At 35.5% G+C, this 25995-nt stretch overlaps 1 protein-coding gene across 7 annotated transcripts in view; it reads left to right on the forward strand.

The window, feature by feature from the left end:
• The window catches only part of LOC106669848 (transient receptor potential-gamma protein), a 239892-nt gene that overhangs the window by 986 nt on the left and 212911 nt on the right, over positions 1-25995 (forward strand). For all 7 annotated transcript variants that reach the window (XR_002910373.1, XR_002910374.1, XM_014399653.2 and 4 more), the window contains exon 2: positions 22921-23021. Coding sequence is in view for 5 of the 7 variants with exons in the window: in XM_014399653.2 (XP_014255139.2) it covers positions 22921-23021 (101 nt within the window). In the remaining 2 variants the exon portion in view is untranslated. The remainder of the gene's footprint in view (positions 1-22920; positions 23022-25995) is intronic.

Below are 25995 nucleotides of genomic sequence, written 5' to 3' on the forward strand. Positions count from 1 at the left end.
CTCTCTCTCTCTCTCTCTCTCTCCCTCTCCCTCTCTCTCTCCTCCCTCTTAGAGGCAGTGAATAGGGGCAGTGAAAGAGAGAAAGTGAGATAGGGGCAGTGAGAGAGAGGCAAAGAGAAAGAGAGAGATAAGAGCAGGGAGAGAGAGGCAGAGAGAAAGAGATAATGAGAGAGAGATAGGAACAGTGAAAGTGAGGCCGAGAGAGAGAGAGAAAGAGAGTGACATAGAGGAGTGAGAGAGAGACAGGGAGAGAGAGTGAGATAGTGGCAGTGAGAAAGAGAGAAAGAAAAAAGGAGGTTGGTGGAGAAAAGGAATGACCTAGTGAGATAGTTGTAAATAATTTCCTTTTTTGCAAATGCATAATATTAAACTTAATTCAGCCCAGGACATTTTTTCGGTATCTACGAAATTGCAAGAAAATAAATACATATTTCAACTCAAAAAAAAAAAAAAATAGAAACAACAATGCGACAAATTTCAACAAATTGGGGTTCACGAGCATAACTTAAAAGTTTAAAATGTAAATTGTCTATGAGAGATTTTTACCTTGAAAATAATTTTTTTCCTATTAAAAAGTTGGCTGATAAAAAAATAATTGTTTTCAATGGCATTCGTGTTAAATGAAAATAACTAATAACAATAATAATAATAATCACAACAAACTTTTGTTTAATAAGAAAATAATAATAATTTACTATATTTTAGACGACTTAGTATTTGACGTGTATCGTAAATTTCTTTCTTTTTTACAGAAAATAAACTTATTTATTAATTACTTTATGAGGACTCTATTCTGGCATTGCGAAAATCACAGAACACAATTAAATTCAATGGAAAAATTGTCAAAACATAATCAAATTCAATGTCTGCCCTTGCCACAATACAAAACTTAGCAGGACAAATCCAATCCTTTCAATTTAAGAAATATGTTAATTTGCCTTTAATTATTGTTTTTATTTAGTTATTATCCGCAATTCTTTGAGAACCGGACGCAGAGCAATAAAATGAAAAGAACTTCACAATGAGCTGGTTCTTTCTTCCTGATTGTTATTGTAGGGATTGCGATTAGTTTACTAATTTTCTTTTTTTCCCTAAACACCTATCATAACATGTATAAATAAATAGTGGAAGCAAGAAAATTCCCATACTTAGTGTCGAATTACAGGGAACGGTATAGTATTTAACTCAGGGATAGTAGAGCTTTTTCAAAAAACCCACCCCATGTACTAAGTTTTTGGAGTCTCTCGGTCGCCATACTGAAAAATCGGAGAATATTATTTAAGTAGACAGGAGGTGAGATTCTTGTACGGTTAGTGAAGGTAATGTGGGTGGATTTTTCTATGTTAAATTTTATTCTTTTCGTTTTACACCAATAATCTAGTAGTGTGGGTGTAGTTGTAGGTTTCGAGTGGAAATGACAGGGTCGTAAACACTAGAGAGAATTGATGTATCGTCTGCAAATGTGAATTTGGTGGTTTGGGTATATAATGGAATGTCAGCTGTTCATGTATATATGGTATAGTGTGAGGACCAGAACGCTACGCTGAGGAACACGAGTAAGGCTAGAGAAATTTTACAAAAAAAGGAATTGCCTTCCAGTAAATGTTATTTATATACATCTACTTAGCCTCTACCTAGTATATGATATTTAGTAAGTGGCAAATTCTCGTGCCCGTGCAATTGGCCCAATATCTTTGCCAAAAAAATTCAGAATAAAAAAATGTCCAAATTTTTTGTTAGTTTTTCTTCTTTTTTTGTTAACGCCATATAGGAATCAATTGCACGGCATGTTCTCACCAGCCCGACCTAATTTGTCCTTGGATTCCATTTCCCCTTGATGGTCGGCATGTGCGGATTACGGCAGTGGAAAATTTCGGTGCAATTTTCATTCTGTTGTTTTTCCTCTTTCCCGTTTAGAGATACATCTATTTGTGGAAAAGAATTCGACCGGGATCCCTACTAAAATTGGGCCAAACGCTTGTTCCGCTTTTATAACAAAACGGTTTACCGCATTCACTGTTTACTTTATTGGCCTCCTCCTACACAGAATGCACTACGCCGTGGCGTGAAACGGTCCAATGAATGAAAAAGTGCCTCGATTCTTAATTTTCAAGGTTTCAAAACTAGCAACACCCCTGAATCCAAACATGATGGGCCTTCATCTGTCACCTTCGGCTAAGACGATAGATCAAAAGGTTTGTTCGGTTCAGACTATTAAGTGAGCACTAAAGCACAAATCCATTTATAAGATTAAAGATGTAACACCCTTAAAGCTTCAAAGACGTTAAAAACTTTTAAGGCTAAGACTTTCAAAATTTTGTGTAGTGTAAGCCATCAATAAGAATAAATACCTAACAAGATTAAACAATAAAATGAAATTTTAAAAATTTTACTACTTACTGAACATCTGTAATCATTATTGGAACAGATAAAATTACAAACAAACTTTATATGGGCAAGGGTACTGTCTATGTAAAAAACCCTACAAGCCGAAAAATAACCTTAAACTGTATATTTGTTTTAGTTTTTTAAACTATTTTATTTATCGGGAAAAATTATAACTTTCACAATGATTAATGTATTATGTAGTATATTAAAATAGATTTTTTTTTATCGCACAGCAATGTTACTTAGTAAACAAACTATTGCAATAATAAAAAATAAATAAGAAAAGGAAAAAACGCATAAAAAATTGTACTTGACTGTTTTTGTTCTCTCGCTCTCATATTGACCACCCATCTCTCTCTCTCACTCTCTATCTATCTAACTATGCATCTATTTATCTACGTACCTATCTATCTGTCTATCTACCTATCTTTTTCTTTCTCTCGCTCTCACTTTCTCTCCTTCATCTTCTCTCTCACTCTCTCTCTCTGCCTCTCTCAATCTCTCTCTCTCACACTCACTCCTTATCAATCTATCTATCTATCTATCTATCTATCTATCTATCTGACTATCTATTTGTCTATCTATCTATCCATCCATCTATCTATCTATATATTTATCTATCTATCTCTCTATGTCTATTTCTATATTTCTAACTATCTATATTTTTATATATTTATCTTTCTTTTCCTTCATCTCAGTCTCTCTCTCTCTCTCTCTCTCTCTCTCTCTCTCTCCAAAAAAATAAAAAATAAAAATAAAGTAAATAAATAAAAACATAGTAAAATCATTGACACATAAATCAATAATATGTACAACTTATATTATTTATTTTGTATTCTCTACATAAAAATACTAATAACAAAACATAAAACTAATTGGTTAATTAATTTAAAGTCATGACTAATTATTAAAATTTCTTGTTAAAGTTTTTATTTTTATCTTTTCTTTTGATTGTTATTCATTTTTTTACATAAATAATTATTTTGTAAATTTACATATCTTACAAATTGATAAAAGAAATTTTTTTTGTAACGTGAAATATTTAAGAAAAAATATTACCAACTTTTTTTCTTGTGTTTTATTTGAAAAATAAATTGCTTACCAACACTCTGGGTCAATGTATGATCCTGAAAAAGAAAGCAAATTTAGTTGCTAGTGCCAAGCTTGCGATTTATTTTAAGGCCATCAGGGCCTATATAAATTTCACATTATGGAAAACATATTTGTACAATTTATTTAAAAATCAACATAACTATATAAAACTTACAAAACAACCTTAAATATATCTACAAATTGACATATTTAAGTTTTTAGTGGCGATCTTCAATTTCCATGAAGACCGATTCAGTCCACAACGTTGCCAAGGACTGTAACAATATTGCAGCCTTATAAAATTGAAAAAAATAATGTAAATGAAGAGGATCTTCTGGTTTCCTTTGATGTTAAATCCTTGTTTGCTTCAATTCCCTTTAATATAACAATATACCTCACATCAACGCTCGAAAAATTTAGAAGAATTTATCATTGTGGCGCTAGGTTCATCCATCTAGTGATTTTCTTAAGTATGAATGGCTATTTTAAATATATTAACAAAATATATATGCAGGCTGATGGTGTATCGATGGAGCGTGTTTTGTCCCCCATGTTTGCAGATATAATGAATGATTTGATTGTTTGGCTTTTAGATCAGGTCACTGATAATATTAAGCTCATATGTGTTCTGATGACTTGTTTCTGTTTTTTCCAAGGAATAATTTAGACGATCTCATTAACCTTTTTAATAGTTATCATGAGAACATACAATTCACATATGAAGTTGAAAAAAAAGTGGCTGAATTCCCTATCTAGACGTGGGAATAATCAGAGGTCCAGGGGGCCCAATGATACATATTATGTGGTGTACAAAAGAAAGGTCCACGAGACCAAACTTTGCGTAAATACAACATTTAATCTCTCCCTCTTTCTCTCTCGCCGTTTATATCTTTCCCGCTTCCCCTCTGTTGCTGCTCAAAAATGAATAGGAATATTTGTAATTTATTCTTATTGTATTAATTTTAATTAAATTAACCGATATATTCTCCTTTGATGGATAAAATAAAATAGAAATTACAAGCCTAAAACAAACAAATGTTAATCCACATATTTGATAACGGATTTACTTAAAAATAGTAAACATGAAGATTACTCATTTTGTAAACAAACGCCTTTTCTTGATTTGTGGTCGGCCTCACATCGTATGCCTCTTGGAGACGATCTGCAGAAACAGCCCGCCACCAGCAACTGAGAATATGGTGCAGCGAGCGCCTAGAAGAGAACACCAATTGGAATGTTCTAATGTTTACTAATGAGTCGCGTTTCTGTCTGTATAGTGAGGCGCCGAAGTGTCTACCGAGAACAGGGGATGCGTACAATGCCCCAGTTCGTGCTCCTTTGAGTGCATTGTTTCCCACTGGGGTCGAAATGTCAGTTAACATTGAGGTTCTTCAGCGTGCGCACCTGGGGCGATTAGGCCTTATAAGACAGATTCTCAAGTTAGGAGCGACTCGCCTCCGCGCGCGGAAAATCTGCTTCTTCCGCGAGGTTCGGTGTAGAAGCCCACGTCATCCTACAGCAAACTGTCGACATGCCGACTTCTCCCGCTTGCCCCTTCCGAGAGGGTGGGTTAACATTTCGCACTTAACGAGTGCCGCACGTAAAGGGCTACCCAAAAAGTGGCCTACTTGCATCAGCCAAGTCTCCCACGTACTGCCTAGATAGAGCAGACAACTTTGCTCCTTTGAGAGCAGTTTGAAAAAGGCGGTGCAATTGGCTGGGCAGGGATTTACACTGGAGGGCGAACTGGACTTTATATTGTTGAAAGCAGTCCGGTATGTTCAACAAATTACCGAGGAATACATCCCTCAAAACAGGGATCTCTTTGGCAGGGATTTTCTATCTCTGTATGACAATGCCAGGCCTCGTAGAGGCAGAATTGTTCATCAATGTTTAGAAATCCTGGGAATTTTCCATCTGCTCCTTCCCCCATTGTCTCCAGACTCATTCCCATAAAGCACATGTGAGATGCCTTGCAGAGAAGGCTTTTCGATCACCACCCCCTGCCAGTTGACCTGCAACAACTGAGTGCAGCGTTGCAACATCTATGGAGTGAAATTCCTTATGAAATTGGTGACAACCTTATTAACAGTATGTCTAATAGGTAACAGAGGACATTATGCATGGTATTAATTATTTTAAAAAATTATTGTGTCCAATTAACAAAATTATGGATTTACATCCTTTTCTTTTATTATTTTTCAAATTCTTCAGTACAAACTTAATAAGTTTTAATTAATTTTAATGCAATCTATAATAAAAATAAAATAAAAATGGTAGGAAAAGTAAATACTACAAAATTGGTAAGATCCCTATACATTTTTGTGCAGTTTATACATTAAATATTTTCCAAACAATAATTTGAAGAGCTAAAATTTAAATAGCTTAATTTTGTATAAATATGTACAGCTCGTCGTGCTATCTGTTATTCTTATTGGTAATATAGTTATTCGTTTAACTATATTTGGTCTCCTTCGACCCAACAACTTTTTTGGTTTAAAAAATAAGGGAAAACACTGTCGGATGATTCATTGGTAGTTAAAGTTTAACTTGTACCATCAAAGAGCCGATCCAATAACTCACCCATTCACTGCCTCCTTTATTTGTTTACCGTAGTTAAACTTGTTTTGCGCGTTCTTTCTAATGTTTAACATTTATGTTGATTAGTTTTCCTTGAATCTTCTATTTTCAAAGAATTTCTTTCGACAAAGAAAGGGGGAGTGATATTGACTCATTAACCAAATTGTGCCGATTATTGTTACACATAATAGCAGAAGATTGGATAAAATATAGTTAAGATTGTCACAAGACTCATTACTGAAAAATGAATACGTTTATAAAGCCAAAATTAAAAATGCTTGCCGCAAAAAAAAGATGTATTTTTTGTTTACTTATTTAAAAAGCGTAGATTTGTAGTGTGGAAATGTACATGAAATAATGTGTTCGACGATTTTTAATTCCTTGATAATCCTTTAAATATGAGTGAAAAATAATTACATTTATTGTAAATCGTTACAATTAGACTTTCTTGAGTGGGCCAGTTGCCATCAATACATGAATCAAAATTCAAATCCAATGTATTGACGTAGTGTAAATTTAGCAAACAAGGTGACACGGTGACGGTCGACCGCACCGGAAATAAAGTGGCCAGTATGAAAATTTATCACCCCCAGAAACAGGTATGATGGATTTCCCTTTGAACGGCGCACAAATGTATTGAACTCGGCAAAACATTTTGTGCCAAATTTGTCCGTCTTGTGATTAATACAAGTATCAAGTAACTGGCGATCCTCAAACGACCCCCGTGAAAAAATCGTTGGGCCCGCTTCGTGAAAATGTGTTCGTTTTCCGGTTTAATCGTTCTTCGCGGATCATTGCTCCATTCCATCCACTCTTGGAAATGGGGCCCATTAAAAGGAGTTGCATCCAACAACCGCCGCTCCCTACTATTCCAATTGTTCTTTTGCCCCTTTTAACGTATTGTTTCTAATTCAAGCTTAATTTGCCATGGGGAAAAGGGACTTCCTTTTGATCACTATAACCCTTTCACGTTTTGAAATTACCATGGATAAATGGGAATTTTGATAGGAAACATTTTTAAATTTTACGTGAACGTCTATTTATTGGGAAAAAAAACATCGTTTCCAGTTTCAATAAAAATTACCCTACCAATTCTAACAAAAGGAAAGAGAGAGAAAAACGCACGCGCGCGCGTGTGTGTGTGTGTGCGTGCATAATTATGATTTTTGTACATATTTATTTACTATAAGCATCAATTTACTCTGGTACGGCGCAAAGAATAGGCCAAACTCTCAAAAACGTTAGGTCGTGATGGTTAAGTATCTTTACACGCCTTAAAACGTGAAGTAAGGTAGTTAAGATAATTCTGTGATAGCGAGAATTTTGTTTTGTGCGCAAATGTGTGTGTGTGTGTGTGTGTGTGTGTGTGAGTGTGAGTGAGAGAGAGAGGGAGAGAGAGAGGGAGAGAGAGAGAGAGAGAGAGAGAGAGAGAGAGAGAGAGAGAGNTCAGTTGAGATAAAAAAGTCAATGGCACGAGCGGGATTCGAACCCACGATCTTCGGCTAGATACGCCGCTGCTCTACCACTTGAGCTATAGTGACCTCGATCCACTCGAACACCAACCTCCCATCTCAACCACGGCGTAGCAAGCCGAAGATCGTGGGTTCGAATCCCGCTCGTGCCATTGACTTTTTTATCTCAACTGAAAACCCTAATTAATTGTAAGATATTACATATAAGTTTGAATCAGTTCGCTTATCGGAGTATTCACAAATTGAAACAATGAGACGTCGTCTTATTCCTTGTTCACGAATATCCATGTTTTTACATTACTATAGAAAATAATTCGGGCGTGCGTGTACGTGTGTGACTAAAAAATCGAATTAAATTAATTGAATGTATGTGTTTCCAATAAAGAAGGAATAAGAGAAATATATAAGTAGTCGGAAAAAGAGAATGGAGAGTTTAACAATTGAAATTAAAAGTAAGTGGGCAAGAACTTAAAAGTGATTAAACGAATGAGTGTGAAAGAAAAAAAAATTGTCAAAGAAAGAGCTATATTTATGGAAAAGTGGGACAATGTTATTGTTGCGAATGGAGATTATCGATCCCAACATGTAGTGAATAGTGGTGGCTAAGTGAATGTAAATGAGAACGTGAGTTAGGGGGTTACAGATGAAACGTTGTGGGGAAAAACAGGCTAAGTACACGATTTGTTTTTCCAAATGAAAATTTATCCATATTGCAAAAATATTTTCAATATTTAATTTTTGATTTGATGTGAAAGGTGTTTAAATTTAATAGCTGTATTTTTCATTAAATTTTTAAGAACAGCCTAGTGCTTCAAACATAATGGTAAATCGATTTTTTGCTCTCCTGAAAAATTTAGAAAAATGGAGATGTACTGTTTTTCCCCTGACCCCTTCAGATGAAAACAAAAAGGGAGATTTACTTCGAGGCTATCAAAATAACCTATTTAATTTAAACAAAAAATACTAAACTGAACTAACTAAAAAAACTAACTAAAATACTAATATTCCGGAATTCCGGAAGACTCCGATCTAGCTGGTTGTGACAAGCGTGGAATTTTTGTTAAGTCGGCCGACCATACAAGAGACCTAAAATTGTCTCGGTCGCTTGTTAATTTTCTCATAACAAAAATAGCTACTGATTTTTTCCTCAAAAGGGTCGAATTCCGTATTTTGTCCAGATTATTTCGGAAATATGAGTGTTTTATAAGTGGTTGGTGTAACAACGGAATTAGAACTAACCACGGCAAAATAAGCCCAACAAAAAGTGCTCAAGTTTTAAAGAATTAGGGCAATTAAGTAGGTTTGGAACCTTTTTTTTTTTTTTTNTCTGGAGGGCGAGACGTCCCAGCTTTCGCTGCCTCGTCTGCACGTTCGTTGCCCTCCAGCCCGACGTGTACCCAGACAACTACTACCGTTTTTCCCAGGCGCTCCAGCTCAGCATATCTTTCTAGAAGGAGCACGACAAGAGGGCCCGTGGCGAATCTGTCCTGGATTGCCGATACTGCACTCAGGGAGTCCGTACAGACAAGAAAGGCAGTGCCCTCATCGTCTCGAATCACCCCGAGTGCGTGCCAGATCGCATAGAGTTCAGCCGTGTACACGGTGCAGTGCCGCGGGAGTGCCCATGAAGAGGACGAACCCCCGTTATACACGGCGCACGCCACACCTTCGCCGGTCTTGGACCCGTCCGTAAAGACGAGGTGAAAACCAGCGAATTCCGATCTGAGTTCTAAGAAAACCTTCCTTGTTATCGCGTTTAAAGGAAGGGTAGAAGTTCGCCGGGACCCCACTTCGGGCTGTATCGGTAATAAGCTACGTCCCTTCAATTCCACTTCAGGACAGATAACAAACATTTGTGTGTATTAACGATTTTATCCTTTAAAACTTCCCGACGACTTTGAAATATTAAATCCATTTCTTTAAATAGAGCACAGGACTTATTTACCTATGCACTTATTACTAACATCATTTATGATTATAGATAGTTTTCTTTAAAATCCGGATTGGATATCGTTGGCCCTGTTATTTAGTCTCTGACCTATGGTTATCACATCAGTTAATCATGTTCAGGAATTATTTAAAGTCTGGAATACTTAATAGTATCATCGTTAATTGCAGATTTACGTGGAAAAGACTTAATAATAAATAATAAAGTGAGAAGTTTATGGGCCGACAAACAGGTCAGCCCTCTGCGTGTTTTCCTTCTTTTTCTCTTCTTTTGCGCGTTTTTTTCTATCTTCAACCGTTTGAGCGTCTCGATCTGGTCACTGACTGTGATTTCAAGTATATACTATGTCGAAATCCTAAAAAAATGCTAGTCTCTCGTTTGTACCTCAGGTTGTCAAATACAGAATAGAAACAAACCATACAATACATATATATATACATCACCACAAATATAGATGTCTGGTCGCATTCACTCCCCCAAAGTACTCGATATTCCTCGGGGCGGGGGTATAAGCAACCCCTTTCTTTCACGCTAATAAATTACTTTTACTCTCGAGACGTCATACACTCACCCCAGAATACTCGATATTCCTCGGGGCGAGGTTATAAGGAACCCCTTCTTTCACGCTAATAAATCACATTCATTACAATAAATTAACACAAGCACAACACGGGGTCGAACTCACTCCATTCTCGTTAATAACTTACTTTTACTCTTCAGACGTCACACACTCACCCCAAAGTGTGACCACACTCATAACGTTTGTTCGGCGTCTGAAAGACTTAAATATGTACCACAATGGCTCTTTTTTAAAATAAACTGTTACAAAATATTAATGACTGACGACCACTGTTTTAACCACTAAATATTTGTTCTGCGTATAGGCGTTAACTCACCTGAGGAAGGATTAAAATAAATCCGAAACGTGTGGATTAAAAGAAAAACTTTTTTTTTATATGACCTTTTATCCCACCTTCGAGAATGAAAAATGATAACATAAAGTAAATATTTAATACATACCAGTTCTGGCAAAGTTAAACAAAAATAGAAGTAGGATATTATTGTAATAATACAAAAACCAAGAAAAATAAAATATAATATTAAAAAGTGCAGACTTAACATACATAAGGGAAAGTTTTTGAAACGGTATTTCTCAAAAGGTTAATTCGACCTTTTCGAGAAATACCGACTACACATGACACTTCATGTAGTTTTAGAGTAGATAAACAATTCAAGTAGATAGATTGTCGGTGATCTCTATCGGGGAATCTTTTTCCAGAAGAAAACGAGACTGATGAGGGGAGGCTTATTCACCCGAAATCGATATCAATAAAAGAAAATGATGATGAATATGATAGTTGGCTAGTTCCTGTAAAGCCACCCAAGTAAAGTTTTGAAGTCAACAACCGGAAAAGAAGAGTAAAAAAAACTATTTAAGTTATTACTTATTTATTTAATTTCAATTTTCTTTAAAGCTTAAAATAAACAGAAAAGCACTTTTTAATTCCTTAAACATTATAAGTGAATAATCATAATTAGTTTTTTTGTGAAATCTGAAAAAGAAAAAATAACTTCCTGCTTTGTTTCTTAAGTGAAGGACAAAGTCGATGTCTTTGCATCGGCAGTTTTTGCAGTTAGTTTTATATTTTTTTTAAAGATGGAGAAAATCCGGTTGAACACCAATAAATAGGTAACTCCTCACTGAGCTACAATTGCAAAATTTGATTATAAATTAATATTACAATTTATTAAAATTAAAACAAAAATTAAAATTTTAACCTAGTTATTTGAGTTTTATAAACGATCCTTCGTGCGATTTTTAGCAAAGGATCGATACTAAAGAACTCCCTTTGAAGGAAAGTCTGTAACTTTTAAAAGACGGGACGCAAACGCATTTTTTCGTTGAATAGCGTTCATTTCACACCACGTCGAAAAATAAGAAACGCGTCCTTCCAACGAAATGTTTTGTTCGTTTTTCTCTGATGAGATTTTTAGTGCCGGTGGCTCGATCGGAGGTCGATGCCTAAACCACGCAACAGCCCCTAACGACCCGACTCATTTGTATTCAGCGGAGTTGATACACGGTCGTTTTGCCAGGGCGTCGCTCGTCGATTGCCACGACGGCGACAATAGAGCAGAGGGGAAATTCCATTGTTGAAACTCTCCCGCTAAGCATTTGTCAAACAAGGTCTGTTAACTGTGGTAATTAATTTTCCAAGTTGATCTTTACGCATTTTTCAACGGCTTTCAAATGTCTTCTGACTTCGGTACCATAACTGGCAACTCTCCGCCCTCCTCGATACGATACATCACCACTTTTCTGACTAATCCTCGGGCATTTGTTGTGGCCGAAAAAAGGCTTTTTAACTGGTCTTTATAAAGTGGAAACTGGGAAAAATGCAGACAATATATTTTGGCCGATTCAACCCTGGTAACGTTCGTTCCTCCGCCTCCTTAATATACCTCTTTTTATCCCTTATCGGCTGGACGTTTCATCCAAGACTATTACCATTAATTTTACAAGCAACTCCCTCCCATCCTCTCTTTTTCTCTATCCCTCTCTCTCTCTCTTATTCTTTACTTTTGTCTTGCTGTTATTCCAATTATGTTAACATATAAATAAAAAAAGAGATGGGTCCTGATGAGGTCAAAAAAGATTTTGTGACCTCATCTGTATCCATCTCTTATTTATTTAAATTGCAGTAGGTTGATACTATTATCATTTAATATTATTATTAAATTATCATGTTATATGATACGACGGTAATCATCTCTTCCTTTATTCTAGAACTAGCCTCCCTCCAAGAGTATTCTTTTGAGGCCATAGGTGGTAAGCCTCTTCATTCACCCTAATTTATTAGGGTGTAATTTATTACATCACAAATATTCATCCATATTATCCCAAAGTATTTGCTTTTCTTTGGAGTAATTGGTCGTAAGTCTGTTCATTCACACTAATACATAAAATTTACACAAGCACAAAATAATCGATAATTGGGGATAAGCTTTTTTCATTCACGCTAATAAATGACATTCACCCACTCACCCACACTACCTAAAGAATTATACATTCCTTATGGTAATTGGAAATAACCTGGTTCCATTCACGCTAATAAATGACATTCACACAAACACCCATTCACCCATTCTACCTAAGAGAATTATATATTCTTTACGGTAATTTGGGATAAGCTCTTTTCAACGATGTAGTTTATCAACCAGCTAATTCATGCTCTCAGTTATCGGGTTTGAGGTCAAGATAGACAGCAAGGTTTTGTTTTATTGCCAAGATTTCGATTGTATGTTTAGTCTTTCCTAAGGAGCTACAATGACAAAACACGATTATCAATATACAATAGTTATTCAAGAAAAAATAATTTTTTTTAGAACTTACAAAAACAATGTCATAAATTTATAAATAATTGCGAACATACAATATCACGTTACAAGTAAAAAAATAAAAACTTGCCTTTCTTTATCACTATACGATATCACTCGAAGAAGATAACAGGCCATTTAGATGCAGTTCTTACATAATATCCAACGTACTAATGCAAAATTTCCCTCTGTTGGAAGGTTTTTTTACAAATATCAGAAATTATAAATAAATAAATACATAAATAAATAAATACAAAATAAATAAATAAATGTAAATAAATAAATACTATGTACATGCATTGTCTAGATTACAATCTATTATTTTTTTTAAATATTATTTTTTGTTAATAAATTTGAATATATGGTACTAATATTATTGTAATCGGTTTTCAAATTGCAAGCATTGGGATCTTTTTGTACATACATACATTCTATTGGTAATCTACACCCTAGAATTTTTTCATAGTCCCAATTTTTATGCCATCAAATTTGTAAGTCCTAAACAAAAAAATGTGTATTTCTTCTTGAATTACTATATTGATAATCGTTTTTTGTCATTTTAGCGCCTTAAGAAAGACTAAATATATAGTCGAAAGCTTGGCAATAAAACAAAACCTTGCTGTTTATCTTGACCACAAACCCGATAAATGAGAGCATAAGATTTTTTCATTCACGCAAATAAATGACATTCACACATACTCCCACACTACCTAAGAGAATTATATATTCCTTACGGTAATTGGGGATAAGCTCTTTTCATTCACGTAAATAAAAGACATTCACACATACTCCCACACTACCTAAGAGAATTGACATTGGGGATAAGCGCCTTCATTCACCGTAATAAAATATCTCACATTACACCAAAATAGTCGCCATTTCTCCTTCATTCACGCTAATAATTACACTCACTCATTTATTCATATGACCCCAGATTCTCTTCCAGAAGAAATCAAGACTGATGAGGGGAAGCTTATGCCCCCGAATCTATATCAATAAAAAAATTTATTTAATTTATTAAATACACTAGCGATTCATACATTATGTTATACATAGACTAGACGCGCATCACAATAAATATTGGTCGTAAGGTTTTTTTTTTTTTTTTCATTTTTCCCCAGCAGTGTATATATATATATAGGTATTGTCGTGGGGTCACAGTGCATACAATTGTATTTGTTTCTTAAAATAAAATAAAATACTTAAACTTAAATAAAAAAAGAAAATGGTTGTCTACTTAATGAAAAGAAACCAAAGAAACATTAACAATTGTTTCAAATGTATCATAAAAAAAGTAAAAATTAGGTAAAAAGTAAAATTAATTCTTGTCGTACAGAAGAGCTTATCATTTACCTGCCCATTGGGTATCTCTGACCAGGAGTCAAACAGGAAAAACAAATCACGAGCGGGAATCGGACCCACGACCTTCGGCTAAATACGCCACTGCTCTACCACTTGAGCTATCATGACTTCGATCTACCTAAGAGAATGATATATTCCTTATGGTAATCGGGGATAAACTCTTTTCATTTACCCTAATAAATGACATTCACACTACTACCCACACTACTTAAGAGAATTATATATTCCTTACGGTAATTGAAGATATTTCATTCACGCTAATAAATGACATTCACACGTACACCCACTCACCATATTGGAGATAAGCGCTTTCATTCAAGCTAATAATTACACTCACTCATTTATTCATACTACCCCAGATTCTTTTTCAGAAGAAAAAAGACTGATGAGGGGAAGCTTATGCCCCGGAATCGATATCAATGAAAAAAGAAAATGGTTGTCTACTTCATGAAAAGAATCCAAGAAACATTAAAAATTGTTTCAAATGTATCATAAAAAAGTAAAAATTAAGTAAAAAGTAAAATTAACTCTTGTCATACAGAAGAGTTTATCATTCACCTGGCCATTGGGTATCGCTGACGAGGGGTCAAACAGGGGGAAAAAATCCATAAACTTGATTAGTAAGGTAACGCGGGCAAATACAAAAACAAACCAAATCTAATTGAGATGAATTATTTTAACGTGATGGCCAAGGAACAGGAGTACGTATACCTATTCTAGAATTAGGCTCTTAGTGAGTAAAAAGCCCTTTACTACACGTTGGAATTGAGAGAAGCAATTACATGCATCTGTAACTAAATAGTACCTGGAAAGATATCCAAAAAATTCAAGAAGGGAGTCTTTCAAAAACGCATTGAGCCCGTTTACTATTTAAATTGACAGAAACTTTCCAAACATTGACCAAGTAACTTCTTTCAATTAATTAATCTTTATGTTGAGTATTGGTCGAAATCAAAAATCTAGTCAAAATCACAAGCGGGATTCGAACCCACGATCTTCGGCTAAATACGCCGCTACTCAACCACTTGAGCTATCGTGACTTCGATCCACTCGGACACTAACTTCCCATCTCAACCCCACCTTTTGAATTTTCTCTCCTTTTTGCCATTTTTCAAATGTCGTGTAATCTCTTTGATTCTCGGCGACAAATGAAATGGCCACGGAGAGCTTTAGTGAAATATACTTCCTTTTGCTTACTACATTGTATTAGGTTTCGTGGTCTGCTTGACCAAATAAATTATTTTCATTTAATTAAGGTTTTGGTTGAAATCAAAAATCTAGTGTCACGATCGGGATTCGAACCCACGACCATGGGTAAATTCGCCGGTGCTCTACCGCTTGAGCTATCGTGACTTCGATCCACTCGGACCCTAACCTCTTATCTCAACCCAACCTTTCAAATTTTCCCTCCTTTTAACATTTTATTTTATATTCCCTGTTCTGATTTATTTACCAAGGTCAGTGGCATCACGCAAAGATATAGGTTAAAGACATTACAATCTAACCCATCGTAAAGTTTCTTATGGATCGGTGGTCGTTAATTTTTTTCTAAAATATTTCCGTATCAACTACCTCCGATTTTTTTGAAAATTGTAAATAATTTGGAATTGATTAAATAAAGTAAAAAGTTTGAAAATTTTTTATATAATTTATCATTCTTATTTTACTTGTAATAATATAAAGTGTATACGTTGTTGCATTAGGCTAAAAAAGACTGTCGGTTTCTCAAGAGTTGTAATAATATTGAATTGGGGCAAAATTCAGGTTTATGACTTTTAATTGGAATACCGGACCGGCGAGAAAACATGCCCCCGACATAAATAAATATGTAAATAAAATGTGTATTTTTATCATTACATTAATTACAACATACTTAGTTTAGTGTAAACCAAGTTAAACGAGATCAGAAATTCATTTGATTTTATTATGACGGTTTGAAAGGAAATTTACCAAAACAACAGAAAATCATTTACTCATAGATTACAATGCCATTAAAAATTAAGATTAATTTTGCGCTTAATGGGTTATTAAGAGCAAAGCCGGGTAATAAATTTTTACTTACATTTTAATCGATTCGTAAATGATTTTTCGGAATTTTTGTAAATTTTGTATTTATGGAATTGAGAGATGACGTTTCTAGCAACGTGATTTGAGTTTTATATTTTTTATAAATCTTACCTTATTAACACAATACTCCATATTTTCTTATCTTACGTAAAACCACAAATTGACTTGAAGTGTCACGAACTTGCTTCTCAGTTTGATAAAGCTAATTAATTTAAGGATAATAAACAAAGTTAAGAAAAAAGAAGAAGAATGAAACGAAATAATTTAATCATATTTTTTACCAAGCGAATTAAAATTATCTCTTTTAAAAAAAACAAAATGAAAACCAAAAATAATGAAATTATATAGCCCTATAATTAAAACGGGATAAGAAAAAGCGGGGCCCTCCGAGCTTGGAACGTTTTTTAAAATTATTTTTCTGTAACTTTGCAAATTAGATTATGCTTACCCTCTCACGTACCGAAGCGCACTCTGCCATTCACATCCATGCCATTTTATATTTTGGACCCCTCTGTTAGATGCATCAATGGCTCATTAGTCCCATCTTTACTTATTTGTGACTGGGCATGTCACATATGCATATAATACATTTGGTATATATGCTCAACAACGGGGTAAAAAATCCTAATTAAAAAAATACCTTAAATAGGCTTGGATATTTTCTAGAAGAAAAATTTCTTTTTTTATGCCTTATTGTTTGAATGCGTTTTTTTATCATTAAAAATCACGATTTTCCAAAGTTTCAGGGAACCAGTGTCATTTCCAATAATAAGATTTATTTCTGCGAAAATTGTAAATTGACATTATTTTTTTCAAAATATTTAATATATTCATCACTTACAGAACAGACACATGTAAACTCAGTTACGCCAATATCATTAATCAAATTCAATATAGATAACATACATATATCATCACATCACACAAAACATGTAAAACATTCATCACATTCCACACATCAAACGTTTTTACATAGTCTAATTTATCAACAATTTAGCTTTCCTTTTCCTATTTATCCCCGTCTATATAATCCTGAAAGGATAGTCCGGCTACTGTCGGCTCTTTTCGCCTCAAAGAAGTCGACTCCTCACATAAAAATGTCTTTCTATACCGACTTCCTTCCCCACCCCTTCAAAATCCAACGTATATAAACATAAAACAGCAATATCTCACTGGCGCTCACACGACACGCAAGAATGGCAGCATTACACAGAAAATAAAAACTTTCAGTCAGTAGAAATACTTTGATTGAATATAAAAAATTAAAAAAAAATTTTTTTTTCATTGTATAAATTCACTTTTTTCCACATCCTACATGCATTTGTTAAATGTAAACAAAGTTTGTAAATCCCAGGCCCTGAAGATGATCTCAATAAAGATCGAAACGGTGGCACGATAACGAAAATATTTTTCTGAAACCTACATCACACCAAACAGCATCTCACAATTTCCGAATAATCATCGACTAACGGTCACTAACCACCAGATATTTAACATATTTTCATAATTTATTTGTTTATAATATTTATTTCGCATTGAAAAAATACTTTAAAAAATTATTAATTGAAAGAACTAGAAAATAGGGAATTGATGGCTGCTTTTTCTTTAATGTTTCAGGTTTGGAACTGTTAGGCAGTATGATGTTTATGATTTTATTAATATAATTTTGATTTCTTATTATTATCCAAACGGTTATAAACTCTTTTTTTCTTTATTTTTGGTAGGGTGACAAAAAACTTCATTTCATTAAAAGATTACAATGACGAGCAAAAGAAGAATAAGACATATTATTTTCTACTGCTCTGAGGGCTTAATAGCAAGAATGGTTGGTGGTGGGACTTTTTTCAAATAGGTCTTCTCAGTGAACTAGTATCATAAAAATTTCGTCGTTGCACATCATTTTGGTCTACCTAAAAGTTGGTCGATCAGGCGCGTTTCGGATTTTCAGTGTGTCTTGGCGTTTCATTCCCGTCTGATCAGGACAATTCAGCAAGGATAGACGGGCAAAAATGATCAGTAGTAAATTACATGTTATTTTATACTTACAAAATATTGATTTTATCTTATTTTATTTACAAGAGACTCCCATAGAGTAATACATTTTTGTGACTAACATTCGTGACATAAAGCTTTATTTTCTTAATTATTATGGTGTTTCTAATTTGATGTAAGCTAGAGAAAAACCAATTAATATTAAGTTCACTCCCTTCCAGCATTAACCTGATTATTGCCTTGTATTTCATATAGTTTGTTTGACTAGGAGTTAGATAAAAAGCCTTAATTATCCTCGAATTAAACTGAGGTACATGAATTCTTACATATTCAAGTAGCTTGGGAATATGCATTTTAGAATGTAACAAGTTATGGAGGAACAGCATGTCAATGAGAAATCTTCTATCTTCCAGAGAGAGGATATCCATTTTATTCAAAGGTGGACCATACTCATGAGGTTCTCTTTTAATTTTTAATTAAAATGCTACAATTCTTAAGAACCTTTTTTGGGCTATTTCCCAAAACAAAGTAGGCTTATTGTACATAGGGGCCCAAATTACACTACCATATTCAAGGATTGGTCTCACATATTAACATTTTAACACTTTGGAGGCTGTCTTACTATTAAATTTTATTAGGTTTTGTGCTCCGCTTGACCAAATAAATTCTTTTCAATTAATTAAGGTTTTGATTGAGATAAAATAGTCAGTGTCACAAGCGGGATTCGAACCCACGACCTTCGACTTAATACGCCATTGCTCTACCACTTGAGCTATCGTGACTTCGATCCACTCGGGCACTAACTTCTCATCTCCGATGGCAAAAAAGAGGGAAAATGCAAAATTTGGGGTTGAGATGGGAAGTTAGTGTCCGAGGGGATCGAAGTAACGATAGCTCAAGTGGTATAGCAGCGGCATATTCAGCCGAAGATCGTGGGTTCGAATCACGCTCGTGACACTGACATTTTTATCTCAACCAAAACCTTAATTATTTGAAACGAACTTACTATTAAAGTCCACTGACTTCCTTGAGATAAATCCTACAATTTTCGTACCATTAGTTTGAATTTTGTTTATGTTGTTACAAAATATTTTACAAAAAGCCTTTAATCACATCAAGTCTTTCTAGAGCACAGCCATTGATCATATAATGGCAATCACATTCTTTTTTATTATTTTAAGTTAATTTTTTTAAGTTATTTAAAACAAAGTATTTGAGAGCGTTGATGGTTTAGGCCAACATACTTAAAAATGTGCTTTTTTTTTGCAAAAATACCAGCACCCCGTTGTTAATTGACCTGTTGTTGCGAACCCCATTAAAAACATAAAAAAATAAATAAAAAAAGTGTTTGTTTGTTTCAAATTTTAATCTATATTACTCTATGTGTATACAAACGGTATGCAATGATTAGTTAGTTAATGATTATAATTTAAATAAATATGTAATTCTTTTTTTTTTTACTTGTTCCTCTACATCGAAGAACATAAGTGTTGTTACATTATAGATGAACTCCAATATTTATTGAAATCTATATTAAAAAAGATGCATTTTGAGCTAATTCCAATAGTCTACCAATATCCAAGGGTAAATCTTTAATGCTGTATATAACACATATAAAAAATACGCGCTTATTTATATAATATATTACCGTTTGTGAGAATGATTTTTATCTTTGGACTTTTTTTGAAGTGTCTTTAGTTATCATTTTTATATTATTGTTCAAAAATAAAGGTTAAACCGGAGTGGAAGTAGTACGGTAATCAAATAGTCCGCAGAACTGTTATCGTTAGGTTTGCATGCTGAGGCCCTTGTGGCGAGTTGATGCGAAGATAGCAGACATTATAACTGAATAGGTCCAATACGTGATACGCATTTCGGCTTCCGCAGTTTCCCACCGGGTGTACATTAACCGCTACGTGAGCCGACTTTTATGCACCCGGTCGACACGTGAACGCGCAGCGGCGGACACGCATGTGCCACGCCAAGGAGCCGGCCGCCAACTTCACTCTTGCATCACTTATAATTGAACAAGAGAAAGTTTTTACGGCAGGGTCTTGCCATTTTCAGCCTTGTTCGACGCGATATATAATGCCTGGCTAAATTGACGCCGAATCTTATAACGCCAAAAAATTCAATTTTTTTAAAATAGGCTTTCTTTTTCCCTTCCAGTTTATTATTATACTTATAATATATGATTATATATAATTATAATTTATTAGCTTATTACTAATATTAGCTTAATTAAATTAATCTGTCTAACTCCATTTATGTATTTTTTAATATTATTCGTTATTCGCAACCAAAAATTGCGAGATCTTTTAACTCAACCAACCTCGTACTCTTCAATCTCTTTTTTTAGTCGCGTTCTCTTACTCTCACTCTCTTCCTCTCTCTTTCTCTCTATCTATCTATCGGGTTGTCCGGAAAATAATGCAGGATTTTAAGTTTTCATTAAAAAAAATCTATATAAAATATTCTGTTTACGTTTACAGGATTACTCATTTGTATGAATGTCAACANAACCAACTCAATTCTTTTCTTAATCACGTTCTCTCTCCCTCTTTTCCTCTCTCTCCCTACTTCCCTCAAACTCTCTATTTCTCGTTCTCTCTCTCTCTCTCTCTCTCTCTCTCTCTCTCTCTCTCTCTCTCTCTCTCTCTCTCTCTTTCACGCTCCCTCTTTCTGTCGCTATCTCCCTTATTCACTATCTTTATATTTCTTTCTCTAACTTTATCTCTCTTTCTTTATATCTCTCTCTTCTTTTATTAAAATCTGAATTGAACAAATAAATATTAGACGCTAAAAATAATTATTATTGTAACTTTAGTTTACCACTTAACAGTGACATTTTTTGAAATTTCAACTAATTACTTATCAAAAAATATTTAAAAGTAACCTGCGTCAATTTGCATAAATAACATGCATAAAAAAATTATGTTAGATGGTGGTCTTTGAGTCGGTAAACACATAGGAAATATATTAAGAAATTAAAAAAATTAAATGTGTCCCTCATGAGTTTAATGTTAAATCAAATATAAAAGAGGAGAGATTAAGGTAAAAATAGAAAATATTATAATGGGATGCATATGCAAATGAATGTAAAAAATTCAATCATAAAAATAATACTTTTAATAGTAATAAATCATACAAAACTTAATTAACCACTTAATTAAACCAATTTTTTAGATTTATTGCCGTTATTACTACTTTCCCTAAGATTAATGATAGGATATTCTTAATAAAAGTGAATTTGAAACAACAAGCCGCTTAAGGGGTCACGTTTTCTACCACTGCTTTCCCATTATTGGAGGTTTTTTAGCCCAACGGCCAACTTGGTTTAGTGCCAAATTAATAAAGTGTAAGAGACATGAATCAAAAACGAGGTGCGCCGTTACCGTTCCACCTGATAATAACTAAGCCTGTTAATTAAGTGGAAAACTCTCACTCAGCAGAGTTTGAGGGGGGAACTTTTGTTACGGCCGGCCCGACTTCGGCCCGATCGAAAACCTCCGGCAGAATTGTTTAAGTGGTTGAAAATTGGTATCATGTTTGCCGGACGTGAAGGCAATTTTTTACTGGTTGGCCTTTAATCATCTTATGCCAATATTCACATTTTACGTCCGTTCATGTAGAAAGTTCACCAATGCCTCGGACAAAAATTCATTCGCCCAGGAGATTCAAATTGGTTATTAGGCATAAATGTTATTTTTTTATATTGAAATTGTTAATGCTACTATTACTATTTTTTATATAATGAATTTATTTTTAAGCATACTTCTCTATCTTCATCTTTCCTTCATAAGTAGAAATTTTTTTAATTGTAGGACGTTCAATGTTTATATTTGCTTACTTTAATTATTTATTTTTTATTCTCTCCCCTCTCTCTCTCTCACTCCCTCTCTCTCTCTCTGTCTCTCTCTCTCTCTCTCTCTCTCTCTCTCTCTCTCTCTCTCTCGCTCTCGCTCTCGCTCTTTCTCATTCACACATGCACACACAACAAAATCTTGCTATCACAGAAGTAGCAAAACACTATACGGCGTGTAAAGATACTAAACCATCATGACCTAGCGTGTTTGAGAGTTTAGCCTATTCTTTGCGCCGTATCACTGTAAATTGATGGTAATAGTAATCATGGAACTTGAGTGTAATTCCTGTTCTTCTTTATTGAGGATCTGTGCCAAGAACATGACAATTACATTGTTTTTTTTGTTCTTAACAATGTTCCTTTTTGCTAATTTAAGCCTACTTAGATAGCGTGATATTTATTAATGACAATAAAAAAAAAAAACTTTTTTTTCGGTTGGAAGTCTGTAGTCTCCCCCACCCATTACTTTCACTCGTTTTGCAAAACTAATCATATTTCCTTACTAGGTAGGAAATGACTAGCCCATTGGTGTTTTTAATGTTTTGGATGATTTTGAAAAAGGGTTCGGGATATGGATCAAAGATGATCAAAACCGAGAATGTCCATTTAGCCAATTGACAAGAAACCTAGTTCTTAAATTTAGTTTTGCATCATTTCTCATGATTGTGAAAGTATAATTACTGAATTCGATGGTTAACAATTATGCATAGCTTTTTGTATCCCGTTGCTCTAATAATTGCACGAAAAGGTAATAATTTAATTGTTTTCTGTTTCAGATGAAGACGGTTTAAATGATGATGATGACGTGGAAAGGGGGGACATGCCTCCTCCTCCACCCCAGCCGCCCCCCAAACCTAAAGTCCCAAGCAACATCAAGGTGAGCCTCCGGACGTTTCCTATTTTTTCTCTTCTTTATAATGACGTCACGTAAAACTTGTTTTCCACCTTGGAACATTATTTATCAAAAGTTGGTTTGAAGTTTTAATCGGATGTTAATGCAATCCGAGCTGGATGTGGAAGCTCGCGTGATGCCCGCTTTCAGCCTTGATTATCTTTGAGAAAGTATCGGATCAGAAAGCGGTCCAATAAAGAAAACGATTTTCTTACTTTTACAACTTACTTCTTATGACTTGCAATCTAAAGGGGCGCCCGGCAGTAAAACGTGATTCTTTGATTCAACAACGGCCTGTGCCTATCGGCTGACGACGTCCTGAGGGACTAGACGGGTTTTACGAACCCTTGGTCAACCGTATGGATAAATGAAGTCTATTATTGAGGATGGCAAAACATTTGCAAACCGAAAATACAATGTTTGTTCTTGTCGTATGACGGATTAGACTGATTTGACTCAAGCCAACAAAACAATGTGTCCTAGATTACTTTTGATCAATCAAGTGCCTCTTGGCATGAAATATCTTTTGTTTATTCCAGTCTCCATTTCAAAGTATTATCCATGTCAATTGAATCAATATTTTATCTTCTCTTTATAGTTATTATTCCATTCCTGATTTTTTATTCAAGCACGAATTCGTTTGAATTTTTTTCAATAAAAGTTATAATCTATGTATACTTACCAAATATATAATTTATTTCACTATTAAATTTATCAGTCTGGCGGGGTTGCGCCAAGACGTTCCGTATCTTCATCCAGGTAATGAAAACACGATCTGCACAGTCTCGCCCTTGATTTAGATATGATGGTGTATACCTGGTGGTACACCCTGGGAGTCGTGGCCCACTATGTGTGGAACTACGACGACGACGGGTAGTATAGTGTGGTTTGAGACTCGAGAACCCGAAACGTGCCGTGTGCCACCTTTCATCAACGGCCCTTTTTCTCAATCCGAGTTCCTTCATTCTATCCTGTGACACTTCCCAACCCTTGGTTGCAAGGGGGGTATCCGGGCACAAAATAATGGTGCACCCCAGAGGGCGTGGCAACCTCTCTAAATCACAAGCTGTACTCGTGTCGGCATAGGGTCGGCTTGGGCGGCGGGTGTCTTAGCAGAGTCACTCGAGGGCCAGTGCACTAGATCCTGTCTGCACAGACGGGGGAGGGTGTATGGCCGTCTGTACCATGGGGTAACTACTTTCCAAATTCAGCCCAAGTTACAATAGGAACGGATTCGTGGTGGCGCGTGGTGACGCCCCTGGCGGGAAATTAGACAGAGGTTGTCTTCTATCTGTGACCTTCGTGAAGCTTGCGTATAGCCAGCGTAATTACCCCCGGACCGGACGACTGCGTGTAAGCGTTGAGGACGCGATGATCATGCTGAATAGTCCCTCGAATGCGTGAGTAAGCGAACGGAAACGGGTAGTGAATCGGTGTCTCTGACTCGAGTACGCTTTGCATTGTTGTGCGTATGACCGGCGTGGTACCCTTGGGGAAGCGAAGGATCGGACCACCTAGGCTGAGCCTATGGTGTCCCTCGAATTCGCATGGCAAGTGTAGGCTGAGTTTGATAAGAGACTTTACCGTAGGCGGTGCTCATCTAGGGTGTGGTTAGCAATTCCACTTTAAACTAAACCGCTGTCGTGGCGTTCCCGGAAGTTTCTACGCTTGGGGGGCCCCTATACTCAGGGAGTACCTTCTCTATCTAGGGAGTACGCGGGAGAACAGGCTGATGTATTTCGGCTAGTTAGCCCTTTGCGTACGGCATACGACCCGATGCACAATGTGGGCCCGACCATTCGGAGTGAACAAGCGGAGAGTGAGGTTGTCTCGGCTCTTAGGGGCAGGGGCGCCTCTACACCAATGCTGCGATGGTAACACCATTCCGTCGTATGCGGAGGTGCGCCAGCTCTCATCTTGAGAATCAAAACGTCCGGTAAGGCCGAAGGTGTGGCCTAGGCTAGGTGCGGAAGCTAAAGATCCTCTTGTCTTGTTGACGATGAGTTCTCGGGAACGGAATGTACACCTAGTGGTTTCGGGTACCGCGGTGTTACGGCAAAAACCAATTTCAGGAGTTTCCAGTCCCATTGATTTCTTACGGATAACTGTCACGGAGAGCCGCAACCACGCTGACTAGGTAGGCAGAACCACCAACGTCTTGAATCACGTCAAGCGCATGCCAAATCGCTTACAATTCCGCCGTGTAAAGTCTGAAGTGCGGGGAAGGATTATGTTCACAGGACATACCCTCGCAATACAAGCACACATGCCACACCATCGCCGCTCTTAGACCCGTCTGTGAAGACGAGTCGAAAAACGGCCATTCTCGATCCAAGTTCCGGAGAACTTAGTCAACATCGCTCTCTCTCTCTCTCTCTCTCTCTCTCTCTCTCTCTCTCTCTCTCTCTCTCTCTCTCTCTCTCTCTCTGCATGACCGGCTGTCTGTCTCTTACACCCTCTCTTTCTCCCTAACTCTTCCTCTCACCCTCTTTCTCTCTCTCTTTTTAAAATTGCTATGTAACTTGCTACATTGAATGTTTATTTTTCATTTTTTTAACGTCTTCTATTTTTTAGATTTCATATTCACTGAATTTTGTTAGTACATTCTCTGTCTGGTATTTATTTCCCCGTTCATTTTCATAAAACCGCTTCATCTTTTCATTTGTCGTTCAACTACTTCCCTCTCAATTGAAATTGGAAATTTCTTTCTATCTCTTACTTTTCTCTGTACTCTTCTCCCCATTGAGAGTTTTCTTGAAATAAATCCAATGCTTTCGTTATTATTTGAAATGTTTTTAGTTGTTAGCTTTTTCTTTGTTACTTACCTACTGTACGTTTTCCGTAACTCCCCTTATTTTTTTTTCCAATCTCTTTCATTTTATTATTTCTATTAAAATTATTATGTAACTTTCAACATTGAATGTTTATGTTTCATCGCCTTCTATTTTCTATTATGTCC

This window comes from Cimex lectularius, unplaced genomic scaffold (assembly GCF_000648675.2).
Source record: "Cimex lectularius strain Harlan isolate CLEC.00 unplaced genomic scaffold, Clec_2.1 scaffold156, whole genome shotgun sequence".
In the NCBI taxonomy this organism is placed as follows: Eukaryota; Metazoa; Arthropoda; class Insecta; order Hemiptera; family Cimicidae; genus Cimex; species Cimex lectularius.